This window comes from Cyanistes caeruleus, unplaced genomic scaffold (genome assembly GCF_971803275.1).
Source record: "Cyanistes caeruleus unplaced genomic scaffold, bCyaCae1.hap1.1 HAP1_SUPER_30, whole genome shotgun sequence".
Taxonomy (NCBI): Eukaryota; Metazoa; Chordata; class Aves; order Passeriformes; family Paridae; genus Cyanistes; species Cyanistes caeruleus.
In genome coordinates, this window is record NW_028256295.1 from 912,506 (window position 1) to 925,850 (window position 13,345).

The following is a 13,345-nucleotide window of genomic DNA, read 5'->3' on the forward strand; positions in this document are numbered from 1 at the left end:
ATTTTTTATCCCCATTTTATCCTGATTCTTCCAGATTATTTTCCTCTTTCTTTTCCAATATTTTGTCCCAGATTTTTCCAGTTTTTTTCCCAATATTTTTTCCAATTTTTTCACTCTTTTTTTCCCCCATTTTTTTCTGTTTTTTCCTAGTTTTTTCCTAATTTTCCCTTGCTTTTTTTCTGATTTTTTTCCTCCTTTTTCTCCCAAATTTTCCCATTTTTTTCCAGTTTTTTATCAAATTTTCCTGATTTTCCCCTGATTTTTCTCTCTTCTTTTCCCAAATTTTTTTTGTCTTTTCCCCAACTTTTTCTCAAATTTTTCCCTGATTTTTCTGTTTTTTCCCAAATTTTTCCCTGATTTTTCCCAATTTTTTCCCTGATTTTCCCCCAATTTTTTCAATTTTTTTCTGATTTTTTTCAGGTTTTATTCCCTTTTTCTTTTCCTGATTTTTCTCTCATTTTTCACATTTTTTTTTCCTGATTTTTCCCTCTGATCTGTCCCAATATTTCCCCATTTTTTCCAAATTTTTCCTAAATTATGCTTGTTTATTTCCTAAATATTTCCTGGCTTTTTCCCAATTTTTTTAACATTTTCCCAGGTTTTGTCCCCCAGGTTTTTTTCCTCATTTTTCCCTTGATTTTTTTTTCTCTGATTTTTCCCAATTTTTTCCACCATTTCATTTCCTGATTTCCCCCCATTTTTCCCTGATTTTTCCCTGTATTTCCTAATTTTTTTACTGATTTTTCCTGTTTTTTTCCCAGGTTTCTTTTTTCTCTCTTTTCTTGATTTTACCCATTTTTTCCCAATTCTTTTCCAATTTTTTTCCCGATTTATCCCTTTTCCTTTCCCAATTTTTTCTGGCTTTCCCCATTTTCTTCCTGAAATTTTTCATTTTTTTTTTCTGATTTTTTACAGTTTTTTTAATCCTTTTCCTGTTTTTTTTCCCTGATTTTCCCCTGATCTTTCTATTTTTCACTTTTTTTTCTGATTTTTTTGCAAGCTTTCTCAAACATTTTTGTTTTTTCCTTGATTTTTCAATTTTTTTTTCAGAATTTTTTCTTGATTTTGCCCGATTTTTCCCAGGGTCTTTTTGGCTTTCTTTTCCTGATATTTCCCTGATTTTTCCCATTTTTTCACTTTTTTTTTTTTCCATGCCTTTCCTACTTTTTCCTGATTTTTCTATCTTCCTTTCCCATTTTTTTTCTAGCTTTTTCCCAATTTCTTCTCAAATTTCCCTGAGTTTTCCCTGATTTTTTCCGAATTTTTTTCCCATTATTTTTCTACTATTTTTAGATTTTATGCCTCTTTATTTTCCTGGTTTTTCCAAGTTCTTTCCCAGTTTTTCTCCTGATTTTCTCAGTTTTTTTCCAATTCTTCCTGATTTTTCCTTCTTTTCCTATTTTGTCCTGATTTTTTTCCCCATTTTTCCTGATTTTTTTCAAGATTTTTTCCACTTTCTTTTCCTGATTTTTTCCCCAATTTTTCCCATTTATTCCTTGACTTTTCTCTTTTTTTCCCAAATTTTTCCTGATTTTCCCTTTTTTTTTTTTTTATTTCATCCTGGTTTTTTCTCTTTTTTTCCCCTGATTTTTCCCTTCTATTTTCCTTTTATTTATCCTGCTTTTTTTCCCATTTTTTCCCCAATTTTCCAGTTTCCTTCACACTCCCAGTATCATCCCAGTAACTCCCAGTCTGATCCCAGTCACTCCCAGTCTAATCCCAGTCACTCCCAGGATGAGGCCAGTGGCCCCCAGTTGCTCCCTGGCAGTGCCAGTGTGACCCCAGTAGCCTCCAGTGTGATCCCTGGGACTCCCTGTCTCTCCCAGTATATCCCAGTCAGCCCCAGCACGCTCCCAGTCATTCCCAGCTCCTCCCAGTTGCTTTCAGCATGATCCCAGTTGTTCCCAGCCACTCCCAGTCAATCCCAGTATGATTCCAGTCACCCTCAGTGGGATCCCAGTCTCAGCCAGCAGGGACCCAGCTGCTCCCACTGTGATCCCAGTATGATCCCAGTTGAGTGTGATCCCAGAATAGTTGCAATTCTTCCCAGTTCCTACCAGTATGATCCCAGTTGTCCCTGGAATAGTCCCAGTCCATCTCAGCAGGGTCCCAATTACTCCCAGTTGCCCCCAGTGTGGTTCCAGCTGTTCCCAGTTGCTCCCAGCCACTCCCAGTCACCTTGAGTGCAGTCCCAGTTGCTGCCAGTATGGTCCCAGTCTTGCCCAGCATGGCCCAGCTGCTTCCACTGTGATCCCAGTTAGATCCCAGTTGCCCTCAGCGTGGTTCCAGTTGCTCCCTGTTTCTCCCAGTGTGATCCCAGTTGCACCCAGTAGCTCCAAGTATAGTCCCATCCCCTCCCAGCATGGTCCCAGTCACGCCCAGTTGCTTTCAGTTGTCCCCAGCATGGTTCCCGTTGTTCCCAGTGTGTTCCCAGTATATCCCAGTTGTTCTCAGCATGTCCATAGCCATTCCCAGACACTCCCAGTAACCCCAGTCAGGTGCTTGTTATCCCAGTATTATCTCAGTCACACCCAGTATATCCCAGTCCAGCATTCCCCAAATTCACAGTCCCCCACCCGTGGGATCATCACCCCCCCCATCCCAGCAATGACCAGGGAGGGGGAGCTCGGCCCAGATATCCTGGGGGGTCCCTGGGTTGGGTTTTTGGGGAGAATGTTCAACGAATGAAGAACTCCAAAGCTGAGCAGAAAATGCCCCTTGGGGGGTCCTGGTGGCAGCTGCTGGCAGAGGCAGCCTGGAGGAGCAGAGCCCTGTGTCCCCCAGGACACCCAGAGAAGGGGAGCGCCACAATTCACAAGACCCTCAACAGCCTGGAGAGGGGTCAGGGGGGTCTCCATGGACCACCTGCACCCCCAAGAAGAGAATAAGGGGAGAAGGGACCCTGGGACCCCAAAAACCTCCAACATCCCTAAATGTTGAGACAAAAATGAGAGGAACTTTTTGGATTCCTGGCACTCTCAGAAGCAAGGGGAGGGCAGGGACCGAGTAGATGGGGGACCCACAGTACAAGCGTGACCCCCAGCAGTTGGAACAGGGGGGAACCCATGAACAGCAAAGGGGAGAGACCAGAGATGGGGAACTCCTGGGAGGCGTTTTCAGGACTGAATCTTGGTGTTTAGGAGGTTTATATGGGCACAAGGTGCCCTGTGACTTCTAGAGAGGGCCTTGGGCAGGAGGAACCCCCTATTCCAATGTGCTCATGAATTGTATTTTTCCCCAAACCAGGATTTCCCATTCCCAAACCTTGGCTGGATGGAGGAGGAGGCTGTGAGGAAGAGGAAGACGTCCCAGGACACCCAGGCAGGTGAGGAGGAAGTCAGTGCCCCTTTCCCCCTCTCTCCTGCTCCATCTCCCAGCCCAGCCTGGCCCCCGGCTGCAGGACAACCCCGCTGCCGACGCCGTCCTGCCGGGGACGCACTGGGGGGATCTCCTTCCCCTTCCCTCTGGCACGGAGGCAAATCCCATCCTCTCCTTGTCCTTCCTCCCCCAGACAAGGAGCTGAGGATGGAGACCAGGGAGGACAAATCCCCACAGCAGAACCTCGTGGAAGAGGCCGTTTTGAGCAGCTCCACGGCACAGGAATCCAACAGGGAGGAAAATCCCCAGAGATCCCACAGGAGGAGGGGCTCCAAACTCAGCCCAGGGTGCTCTGAGGAGGAAAGACCCACCCTGTGCCGGGAAGGCGGCCGGAGATCCAGCCAGGGCTCTGAGCTGGTGGTCCATGAGCAGCTTCAGGATGGGGAGAAGCGCTACAAGTGCTTGGAGTGTGGGAAGAGCTTAGGCCAGAGCTCATTCCTGATCCGCCACCAGATGATCCACACAGGGGAATGGCCCTATCAGTGTGGGGAATGTGGGAAAGGCTTCAGCTGCAACTCCCAACTCATCATCCACCAGCGCATCCACACTGGGGAGAGGCCCTACGAGTGTCCTGAGTGTGGGAAGAGGTTTCAGAGCAGCTCCCATCTCCTCAGGCACCAGCGGATTCACACGGATGAGAGGCCCTTCCGCTGCCCTGACTGCGGGGAGGGCTTCAAGCACAACTCCACCCTCATCACCCACCAGCGCATCCACACTGGGGAGAGGCCCTATGAGTGTGGGGAATGTGGGAAGAGCTTCAGCCACAGCTCTAACTTGACCATCCACCAGAGGACCCACACTGGGGAACGGCCCTATGAGTGTGGGGAATGTGGGAAGGGTTTCAGCCAGAGGTCCCAACTGACCATCCACCAGATGATCCACACTGGGGAGAGGCCCTATGAGTGTCCTGAATGCAGGAAGAGGTTTCAGAGCAGCTCCCATCTCCTCCAGCACCAGCGGATTCACACGGATGAGAGGCCCTTCCGCTGCCCTGACTGCAGGAAGGGGTTCAAGTACAACTCCACCCTTGTCAGGCACCGGCGTATCCACGCTGGAGATGGCCCTACAAGTGTCCCCAGTGTGGGAAGAGCTTCACCCAGATCTCTAACTTGACCCAACAGCAACAGAGGCACTGGTAAGTGAAGCCTCTGCCTCGAAGCTTGGGCCCTGCGAGCCCAGGAAGAAACTCCACCCTGGGCCCCTCGTGAGGTGACAGCCCAGGGATTTCTGATTGGGTTTGGGCCCCTGGGGTTTTTCCCTTGCTGTGTTCCCAGTGGTCCCTGACCTTGAACTCCACCCTGGTTCTCAAACCCCATCTCCCTGCCTCTGTTTGGGGCTGTCTCTGGATCTGAGTTTGTTCCTGAGCTGAATAAATGGTTTCCTGAGCAGAATCCCATCTCGTTGGTGTCCCCGACTGGTTCCTGGTAAATGTGGCCTCCGTGGACATGATGTTGCGGCCCCGGAACGCAAGACCCCACAAAATTGAGACCTGCCCCCAGAGCCCCCCAAAATTCCCTAAAATTCACCCAAGTCCCCCAAAATTCCTTTAATTTCCTTAAAATGCCCTTTTTGTCCCCCTCCAGGACCAGGTGCCTCGGCTGGATCTCAGGGACAGCCCCAGGAATTTGGAGGGGGTCTCTCCTCCCCTGCCACTCCCAAGAACCTGCTGCTTTTGGGAACAAAAAAAAAATTAAAAAATTCTTTGGATTCAAGGAGGGGTTCCCCCATTTTTGTCACATTTTTCGGGGGTTCTCCCCCAAATTTTATCCTTTTTTGTTTTTTGGTTTTTTGTTGGGTTTTTTTTTCTATTTTTTGGTGACTTTGGCATTCTTCAAAGTGGGTTTTTTTTGGAGAGGGTTCCCACAATTTTTTTGAGGGGTCCCTCAATTTCTTTGGGGGGAATCACCCCCTCCCTCAATTTTTCCTCTGTCCCCCTTTCCCCAAAATGGGGTGGGGGTGGTCTTTTTTTTCTTTTTTTTTTTTTCTTTTTACCTTTTTTCCCTATTTTTTCCCCTCTTTTTATTTATGTGCATTTAATTTGGGGGGACTGGGGCAGGAATTTTGGAGAGGTGTCGCCAAGGGTGCTGGAAAAGTTGGGGGCACTCCCATCCCCAAAAAAACGGGAAAAATCCCAGGAAATCTGGGGTTTCCCCCCCTACCCAAAGTGCGAAAAATGTGAAATAAAAAATTTATGTTCTCAGCTTTTTGGTGATTTTTGAGGAAGGGAGTTGCAATTTTGGGGGGCTTCTTGGTCACTGGTTTTTTGCAGGGGATCTCCTGAGTTTTGGGGTGGAATTTGGGAAATTGGGGGGAATTTGGGGGTTTGGGGGGGAAATTTGGTGTTTTGGGGAGAACTTCTGTTTTTTTAGGGGGAGGATTTGGGGTTTTGGGGGGGAAATTTGGGGGTTTTGGGGAAAAATTTAGGGGGTGGGGAGAATTTTGGGGGGAAAATTTGGGATTTTTGGGAAAATTTGGAGTTTTGTGGGAAATTTTTTAGTCTTGGGAGGATCTGGGACTTTTGAGGGTGTATGGGGGGTTTTCGGTTTTGGGGGGGATTTGTGAGGAATTTTGGGATTTTGGGGGAGGAATTTGGTGGTTTTAGGGGGAAATTCAGGGGTCCTGGGAGAAGTTCTGATTTTGGTAAGGGGGATTTGGGGAGAATTTTTTTGGTTTGGGGGAATTTCCATTGATGGGGAGGGGTCCTGATCCCATTGAGGAGGGGCACTTTGGGGAGGGGTCTCAAGTGGGATTCCCGATTTTGGGGCAGGGTTTGGGTTGGATTTGGGGAGATTTTCCAGCGATGGGGAGGCATCTCAGGAGTGCGATTTGAGGAGAGGTCTCATCAGAGCCCCATCCTGAGCTGGAAGCGAGGGGGATGTTGGGAGTGGAATCTGGGGAGGATCCGGGGGGAGATTTTCCAGCCATGAGGAAGGGTCCCGGTCCCGGGGCAGTTCCTGAATTTGGGGAGCAGTCTGGAATTTGGGAGGGGTCTCATTGGGGCAGCAGGAGGGGCTGGAAGGGGGGCAGGATGTTGGCACAGCCGCTCTCCAGGGGGGCTGTGGGCAGCTCCTCGGGGGGTGCCGGGGGTCGCGGCCGCAGGCGCTGCAGCAGCGAGGTCAGGAACAGGAACAGCTCTGCCCGCACCAGCGCCTCCCCCAGGCACAGCCGCTGCCCTGTGGGGAGGGGGCGTCAGCACCGCCCCACCACAAAGGGTTGGGGGTCCCAAAAGGGTCTGTGATCCCAAAAGGGTCAGGGGGTCCCAAAAGGAGCTGGGGGTTTCAGGGGTTGGGGATCCCAAAAGGGCCTAGGGGATTCCAAAGGGTCTGGGGACTTTGGGGGCTACGGGATCCCAAAAGGGTCTGGGGTTCCAAGAGGGTCTGGACTACCCCAAAAAGAGTCTGGGGGGTCCCTAAAGGGTCTGGGAGCTTTGGGATTGGGGTCCAAAAATGGTCTGGGGGTTTCAGGGGTGGGGGTCCCAAATGGGTCTGGGGTCCCCACCCTGAGGAATTTTGGGATTCCAAAAGAATGTAGGGCCACACCCCAAAGGAATTTGGGGATTTTTGGGATTCCAGAAGGATTTAGGGCCCCACCCCAAGGATTTATGGGATTTTTGGGGTGCCCACTGGCCGAGAAGGGCACAAAGGCCTCATTGCACTGGAACTGACCCTGCTCATCTAGGATGTTCCCAGGGTCAAATTTTGAGGATTTTTGAAGGATTTAGGGTTGTATAGGACTGAGCTCAGCAGGGGGTAAATGTCTGTGTCCTGTGGGGTCAGGTGTGTGGCCAGAAGTGTCATTTGGGGTCAGGTGTGGGGTCAGAGGAGTCCTTTAGAGTAATTTGGGGTTATTTGTGGTGATTTGGGTTCATTGGTGTCATTTGGGGTTACTAGGGTGTAAGAGACAGTCTGAAGTTTCCCTCATCTGCCTTACAACCATCACAAGAACAGAGACCAAGACCCTGAAGACCCCAAGGGAATTTGTGCAGGGGTTCTGGCGTGGTTGAGGTGGAAGCTTGCCAGGTGATGGTTTGCAGGTGTGCTTGTTGTGCTGTCAGGGTACACTGCCTTCATTCCTGCTGCTGAGCAGGGACTTGTAAGGAGCGGCCTGTTCTGTACCTTACACCTGCTTCCCAGAGCAAGGGGTCTCATCACAATAGCCTGGGAATTTCCCCACCTCTTGGCCAGCTGCCCCTCGCTTTGAAACAGACTGTAAAAATGACTTTTCCAAGTTACTTTCTTCGAGAGAGATCTCCCCATGGAAGAAGACAGCGGTGACCCCGACTCGACTGTTGGTAACTATAACCACCTCTTTTCTCTCTTTACATTGGCTCTTTACCCCTCTCTCTCTCTCTCTCTCTCTCTCTCTCTCTCTCTCTCTCTCTCTCTCCCTCCCCCTCTCATCTATCGCACAACCCATGTTGCTGGCACTAAAATAAAGGTGCATTATTGCTGTTGTGATTTAAACTGAAATCCCCTGGTGTCCTTTTTGCACTCTGAGATCAAACGAACCTCTCACGACTCCCACTTGTGTTAGGGGATCGTGACACTCGGCAGCGGGGTGACCCAAGGTGCGGCTTAGAGCAAATGCTCCACGGCACAAGGATATTGGTAGGCGCATGGTGGAGACAAGGATGAGGAGGAGACCTCCAGTATGGGTTCCAAAGGCTTTTACTCCACTGGAGGGCCCAGGGACTGAAGACTGAGAACACAACTTTGTGGGGGTTTTTATAGGGGGGAGGCCAGAGGGAGGGTACAAAATTTTAACCAATAGGAAGAAGCTGTGGGAGGAGTGGAAGGTTCCATTCAACAATACAATAGGGGAAACAAGGGGAGCAGAGTGGGTCACATGGGCCAATGGGGCATTGGAGATCAGGGGATTTCCAGAGGGGTGGCTCAGGTAGGAGGCTGGCCTAAGGGAAGACTGACAAATGGGTGTAATGACAGATGGGGAACATTCGAAAACAAGGGGTGGGCTTGAGGCAGGATTTGATAGGTGGGTAGGAGGATACAAACTAGGAGCAAACCAATGACTTAGGGGAATAATGGGAGAAACCATTCAAACAAAACACACCACAACAATAGAACTGTTAACCATTACAGGAGGTGACATCTTCAAGAGGCAATGGATGTGCGTGAGCCCTTGCCACATTGACACTGATTGTTCTGTGTGGAAAGGGACACTGAGAACTTGCCTCCAGCATTCTCCATGGATCTCAAACTGCCATGTGCCAGGGCTTCCAGATAATCCATGTTCTGATCTAAATCTAGAAGGGAGCACAGATCAGAACCCTTTCCATGGTGCCCCCAGCAGAGCTGCGTCCGCCTTTGTCTGTCAGGAAAAGGGATGTGGGAAAAGCGGGCAGGTGCCACCCTGCTCTATTTGTGTGCCAGACCTGAGCCTCAAATGTTTCTGGTTTCTTAGCTAATTTCTCCCTGGCTCCTCTTTAACACGAGCAAGAGAATAGCATCACACAGTCCAGTTTGGCAAATAAGGCTTGTGAACAGCTGAGTGCTTCCACTAAGTTAAAAATGTGCTTGAAAGCCGACCTTCTGTTTGCCCAGGCCTCCTCACCTCTGTAGATGAGGTGAGTTTATAATGCTGGTATGTGCGTTTTAGGAGTATGTGGGTTTTTATCTGTGATAGAGATGAGGAAGTGTTGAACTTGTTCCAATGAGCTGCAAAAAGCAGTGACTTTAGTCCCTCTTTGGCTGGGGAGCAGCACCGGCCTTGTTGAACGCCGGCAGCAGCACAAGCAGGACTCCTCCAGCAGCAGGGACATGCCACGAGCCAGGAGAGGACCATGACACCAGAGGGGACTGTAGCACCAGAGAGGACGGTGGCACCAGAGGGGACCGTGGCACCAGCCATGCCCAAGGTCTGAACAGGGTGGCAAAGTCAGGTGGTGCTACCCGGCTGCATGAGCAGCCCAGGCAAGGCGTGGTGAGGAGCCAGGTCTGGGGGCCATCCAAGGAGTCCTGTCAAGAGCAAATGGTTCTAATATTCTCTCTGGGATGAAAAAGGAGCAGTCTTTAGGGTGAACTGGTGCTAATAAATATTTGCTCACCTATGGTGGGGTTTCTCTGCAAATGGGCTTTGATGGGAAATTTCTGACCACATTTAGTTTCACTCTTTAAGTCGAGCACCTGAGTAGCTTTGTTAAGGAATGGAGAATTGTTTGTAGCTCAGTATTTTCTCAGGAGGAGCCTTACATTTTAGCACAGGAGAAAGGTAAGGCAAAGTTTAAAAGCTTTCCCCTCCTGAAGTGACACACTTTCTGAGGAGTCTGTGAGGAGAATTCCCCTCAGCCACTGCCAGGGCTGTTTGCCTCCTCTGCAGGCTCAGGATTCTGGGAGTTCCACGAGCCTCAGCTCCCACAGTATTTTCCTCTGAATATTTATTGTTTCGCAGTACACAGAGAGAATATTTTGTGCTAGATTCTCCTCTGGGTTTTGAGGTGAATCTCAGTAATTCTGTTGATTTTCCTGTCCAGACGAACTTTTGGTAGATAGGAAGGAAAAGGGAAGAAGTACCATGGAAAATCAATTGCTCAAAATCTGAGAGGCTCAACCACAGTAAAAATGAAGTCTAAATTGAGGAATTTTTTTTTTTTTTTTTCCCTTGCTAGGTGGGGTAAAACATGAAGTGTTAATAAAGTTCTTTGAAAAGATTCAGCAAGCACCTAGCTATATGAAAATCAAAAGAGTGAAGGATGAGACGAGGCATGGGAAGAATCTTCAGCCCTTCCCTGTTGAAAGTAAAACAGTAGGAAAACTGCCTCTGGCTGTTACCCACAGGTAACGTGTTATCTGTAGCCAAGAGCAGATGGCCCAAGCTGTTGGTGGCCCAAGCCCTGCCGTGGCTGGCCCACTTTCAGTCCTAGCTGGACCAGGGTGGCCGGCTCGGGAGGGGAGGAGGTGGGGGGATCTCAGGGGGCTTCTGCTTCACAGCTGGGCTGGGGGGCCGTGGGGGAGGCACGGAGTGCTGGTGTTCTGCTTTCTGGAACGATTCCTCCTTCTGAGCCCATGTCTGAGAGCTGTCAAACCGGACAGTCTTTGGGCTCCCTGGGGGCGAGGGAGAGTCGCGCCTTCTTGGCCGGGAAGCTGGAGCTGCAGCAGGACGACTGTGGAGAGAAGAGGTGGCTGAGGCCCCCAGCTGCTGCTGGCACACAGAGACCCTCCTGCACAGCAGGGCCCAGAGCTGCCAAGGCTCCCCAGCACGGCTGGAGCTGCTGGCACAGCTTGGCCCAGCTGGACAGCTGCCCCTCAAGGCCCTGGAGAGCAGGGGATGGCTCTGGGCAGGGTCCCTGGCCAGGAGCGGGCCCCAGAGCACCTCTGCCTTTCAAGGGCAATCTCGTCCCCGCTCTTTCTCCTGCCCACCTTGCTTTGCCTCTGCCCGCTGCTCCTGGGGCTGCTCTTGGCCAGGCAGCCTCAGTGGCAGCCAGCACTGGCTGCAGCCCCAGCGGGCTCCCCAGGACAAGGCCCAGCAATTAAGAGGCCAATGAAAGGTCTGGGCAGCAGCAGAACTCTCAGCAGAGTTATTTGGGCAGCCAAGGACTAGCCACAAGTCCACAGCAGCCTCATTGGGAATGTCTCCTGACTATGAGCAGCCTTTCAAGAAGCTGGAGGGTGGGGATGAACAACAACTTACCGTTTCTTGTCCTTCCACCACCGGAATCCAACATAGCAGAGAACCATGGAAAGGGGCACTGTGAACAGTGTCACTGCTGTGCCTATCATGCAGGACTTGCGCACATCCTGCGGGCAGAACACTCTTGGGGTGCTCGGTGCATTCTCAGCATTTATATTTGACTTGCCAAGCGCTTCTGTGGGAGCAATGGGCAGCGTGAGCCTGTGCTGTGCTCCACGGCTGAGCTGGCAGCATGGTGGATATGGCCAGGACGTTCTCTGTTTCCTCCAGAGCTGGGGCCTGCAGGTACCTTGGCACCCCTTGGCACAGGCTGTGACACCCAACAAAACCCAGAAGGCCGGGAGCAGAGCCCAGGGGCAGTGCAGCTGCTTGGGCAGTGGCTCCTTCCAGGGACACGGGCCAAACCCATCCCTGAGCAGCCACTGCCACCCCTGACCCTCCCTGCTCCGTGACAGCTCCCCCAGCCCAAGGGGACAGAGCCAGGCCCTGTCAGGGGCCAGTGCAGCCCCTGCCCAGTTGGGAGCCAGGGCTGGCTGTGGCCCTGGGCTCACAGCAGGGCTCCTGCTCAGGGCTGCTCCTGTGCCTTGGGCCTCTGGATGCTTAGGGCCAGCTCTGGGAGCAGCTGCAGTGGGATGGATGTTGGTGAACGAGTGCCTTTTCCTAGGGGCTGGGAATGAGCTCCAGAGGCCTGGAAGCTGCAGCACCTCCAGCTTTGGCTGCTGCTCACCCGTGCAAGGGCCAGCCATGGGGGAAGAGTTGCTGGCACACAGCCCGGCTGAGGGAGAGCCCAGCACAGCAATTACCTCCTGTGCCTGGGCCTGGCATCTCCTCCTTTCCTGCATCAGCAGCTGGCACAGAGACATTGCTTCCTCTAGCATATGTCATTGTCTGCACAGACATTTCCTCCAGCACTTGAGAAAGGAAAAGGGACAGCTGGATGAGATAGAACTGTTTGCCATTAGGTGAGGTGGTATCTTCAGGAGGCAATACTTGTCAAATCATGGATAAGGACAGGGAAAACACCCAGGTTACTGAGGCTGGGCCAGGGCCCTCCCTCCTCCAAACAGTCCCTACACCTGATCTAGCCCAAGACCGGGAAATTGCAGGGGATCTCAGGTTGTTTATGACCCTTGCTGCACTTTGGGCTCCGTGTCAGCTGATGCCAAATGCCTTCCTGCAGAGGCTGGGGAGAAGCTGCAGCCAGGCCAGGCTGGGAAACAGCCCTGCAGGCCATGAAAACAGCAGAGGGGCAGTGAGGCTGACATGGATCCCTTCCTGCTGTGCTGCGCACAGTGTCCAGATGTGCAGAGAAAGCCCCCGGCTGCTGAGTCTCAGGAGAAGGCTGAGGGACATGGACCCACCACGGCGTCTCTCCAGATCACTCAGCATCTTGTCCAGAAGTTGGGATGCCTCCAGGGATTTCTTGTCTTCTGTGTCTTGGTTCTTCCATCTAGGAGGACCTTAATGGAAAGTAGTTCCATTTCTCCTTCAGGCCAGAGTGGCAGTGAGTGCACCTGGGTGACTGCTGCCCTCCAAGGCACTCCCTCCTCTCCACCTTCCACTCAGGAGCAGGGGCAGGGGGACCACGTGCCTGCAGTGGCCTCACACTGGGATGGAAGGAGTCCCTTGCATGGCAGTCAGGGGAGAAAGGACTCCCTGGAGCTGCCAGCAGCTCTGAACTGAGCCCCAGGCAGGGCCAGGGCTTGGCAGCAGCAGCCAGAACAGCTCAGGCTCCCTGGGGCCAGAAAGGAGCCACACAAGGCACAGCCCTGGGGCACAGCCCTGGGCCTGGCCCCTTCCTCTCTGCTCTTCTCTGTGGCTGCACAGAGCACACGGAAGGTGACACTGGCATTGCACATGGGAAGAGGATTGACAGCTAAATGCTCCTTCCTCCCACTGACAGCAATGCTGTGGGATCACTCAGGGCTCCAGAAGGGAGCAGGGCGAGGTTTCCAGAATCCATCAACCTTCAGACTCTCAAGGGAAATGGCACGTGAGTGAGTTCTTGCCACCTTGACACTGATTGTTCTGTGCAGAAAGGGACATTGAAAACTTGCCTCCAACATTCTCCATGGATCTCAAACCATTATGTGCCAGGGCTTTCAGGTACTCCATGTCACGATCCCAATCTAGAAGGGAGCACAGATCAGAACCATTCCATGGTGTGCTGGAATCCCATATTGTTTTAGGGAACTGGGCACTGCAAGGTGAATGGGTAAGGCTGTGGGAGCCAGATGTCAGTGGACATGGCCAAAGCTGCAGAGGGGCCTGGGGAGCGCTGGGCTGGCTCTGGTCACTCTCCACCCTCTTTGCAGGCCCT

General features: G+C 51.6%; 2 protein-coding genes and 1 long non-coding RNA gene across 3 annotated transcripts in view; 2 read left to right on the plus strand and 1 right to left on the minus strand.

The window, feature by feature from the left end:
• Window positions 1-13,345, plus strand: part of LOC147645241 (uncharacterized) — a 234,263-nt gene that overhangs the window by 13,978 nt on the left and 206,940 nt on the right. The gene's annotated exons all lie outside the window — the stretch shown is intronic.
• LOC147645242 (uncharacterized) overlaps window positions 3,810-13,345 on the plus strand; it is a 120,260-nt gene continuing 110,724 nt past the window's right edge. The window contains 2 exon segments of the mRNA XM_086874757.1: window positions 3,810-4,438; window positions 4,441-4,517. Of these exon segments, the coding sequence (XP_086730883.1) occupies window positions 3,832-4,438; window positions 4,441-4,517 (684 nt within the window). The 5' untranslated portion in view covers window positions 3,810-3,831.
• On the minus strand, window positions 9,958-12,044 carry LOC147645243 (uncharacterized). Its single transcript, XR_015282421.1, has 2 exons — window positions 11,026-12,044; window positions 9,958-10,498 (listed from the first exon to the last, which is right to left on the minus strand). It is a non-coding gene; the product is annotated as an uncharacterized LOC147645243 (long non-coding RNA).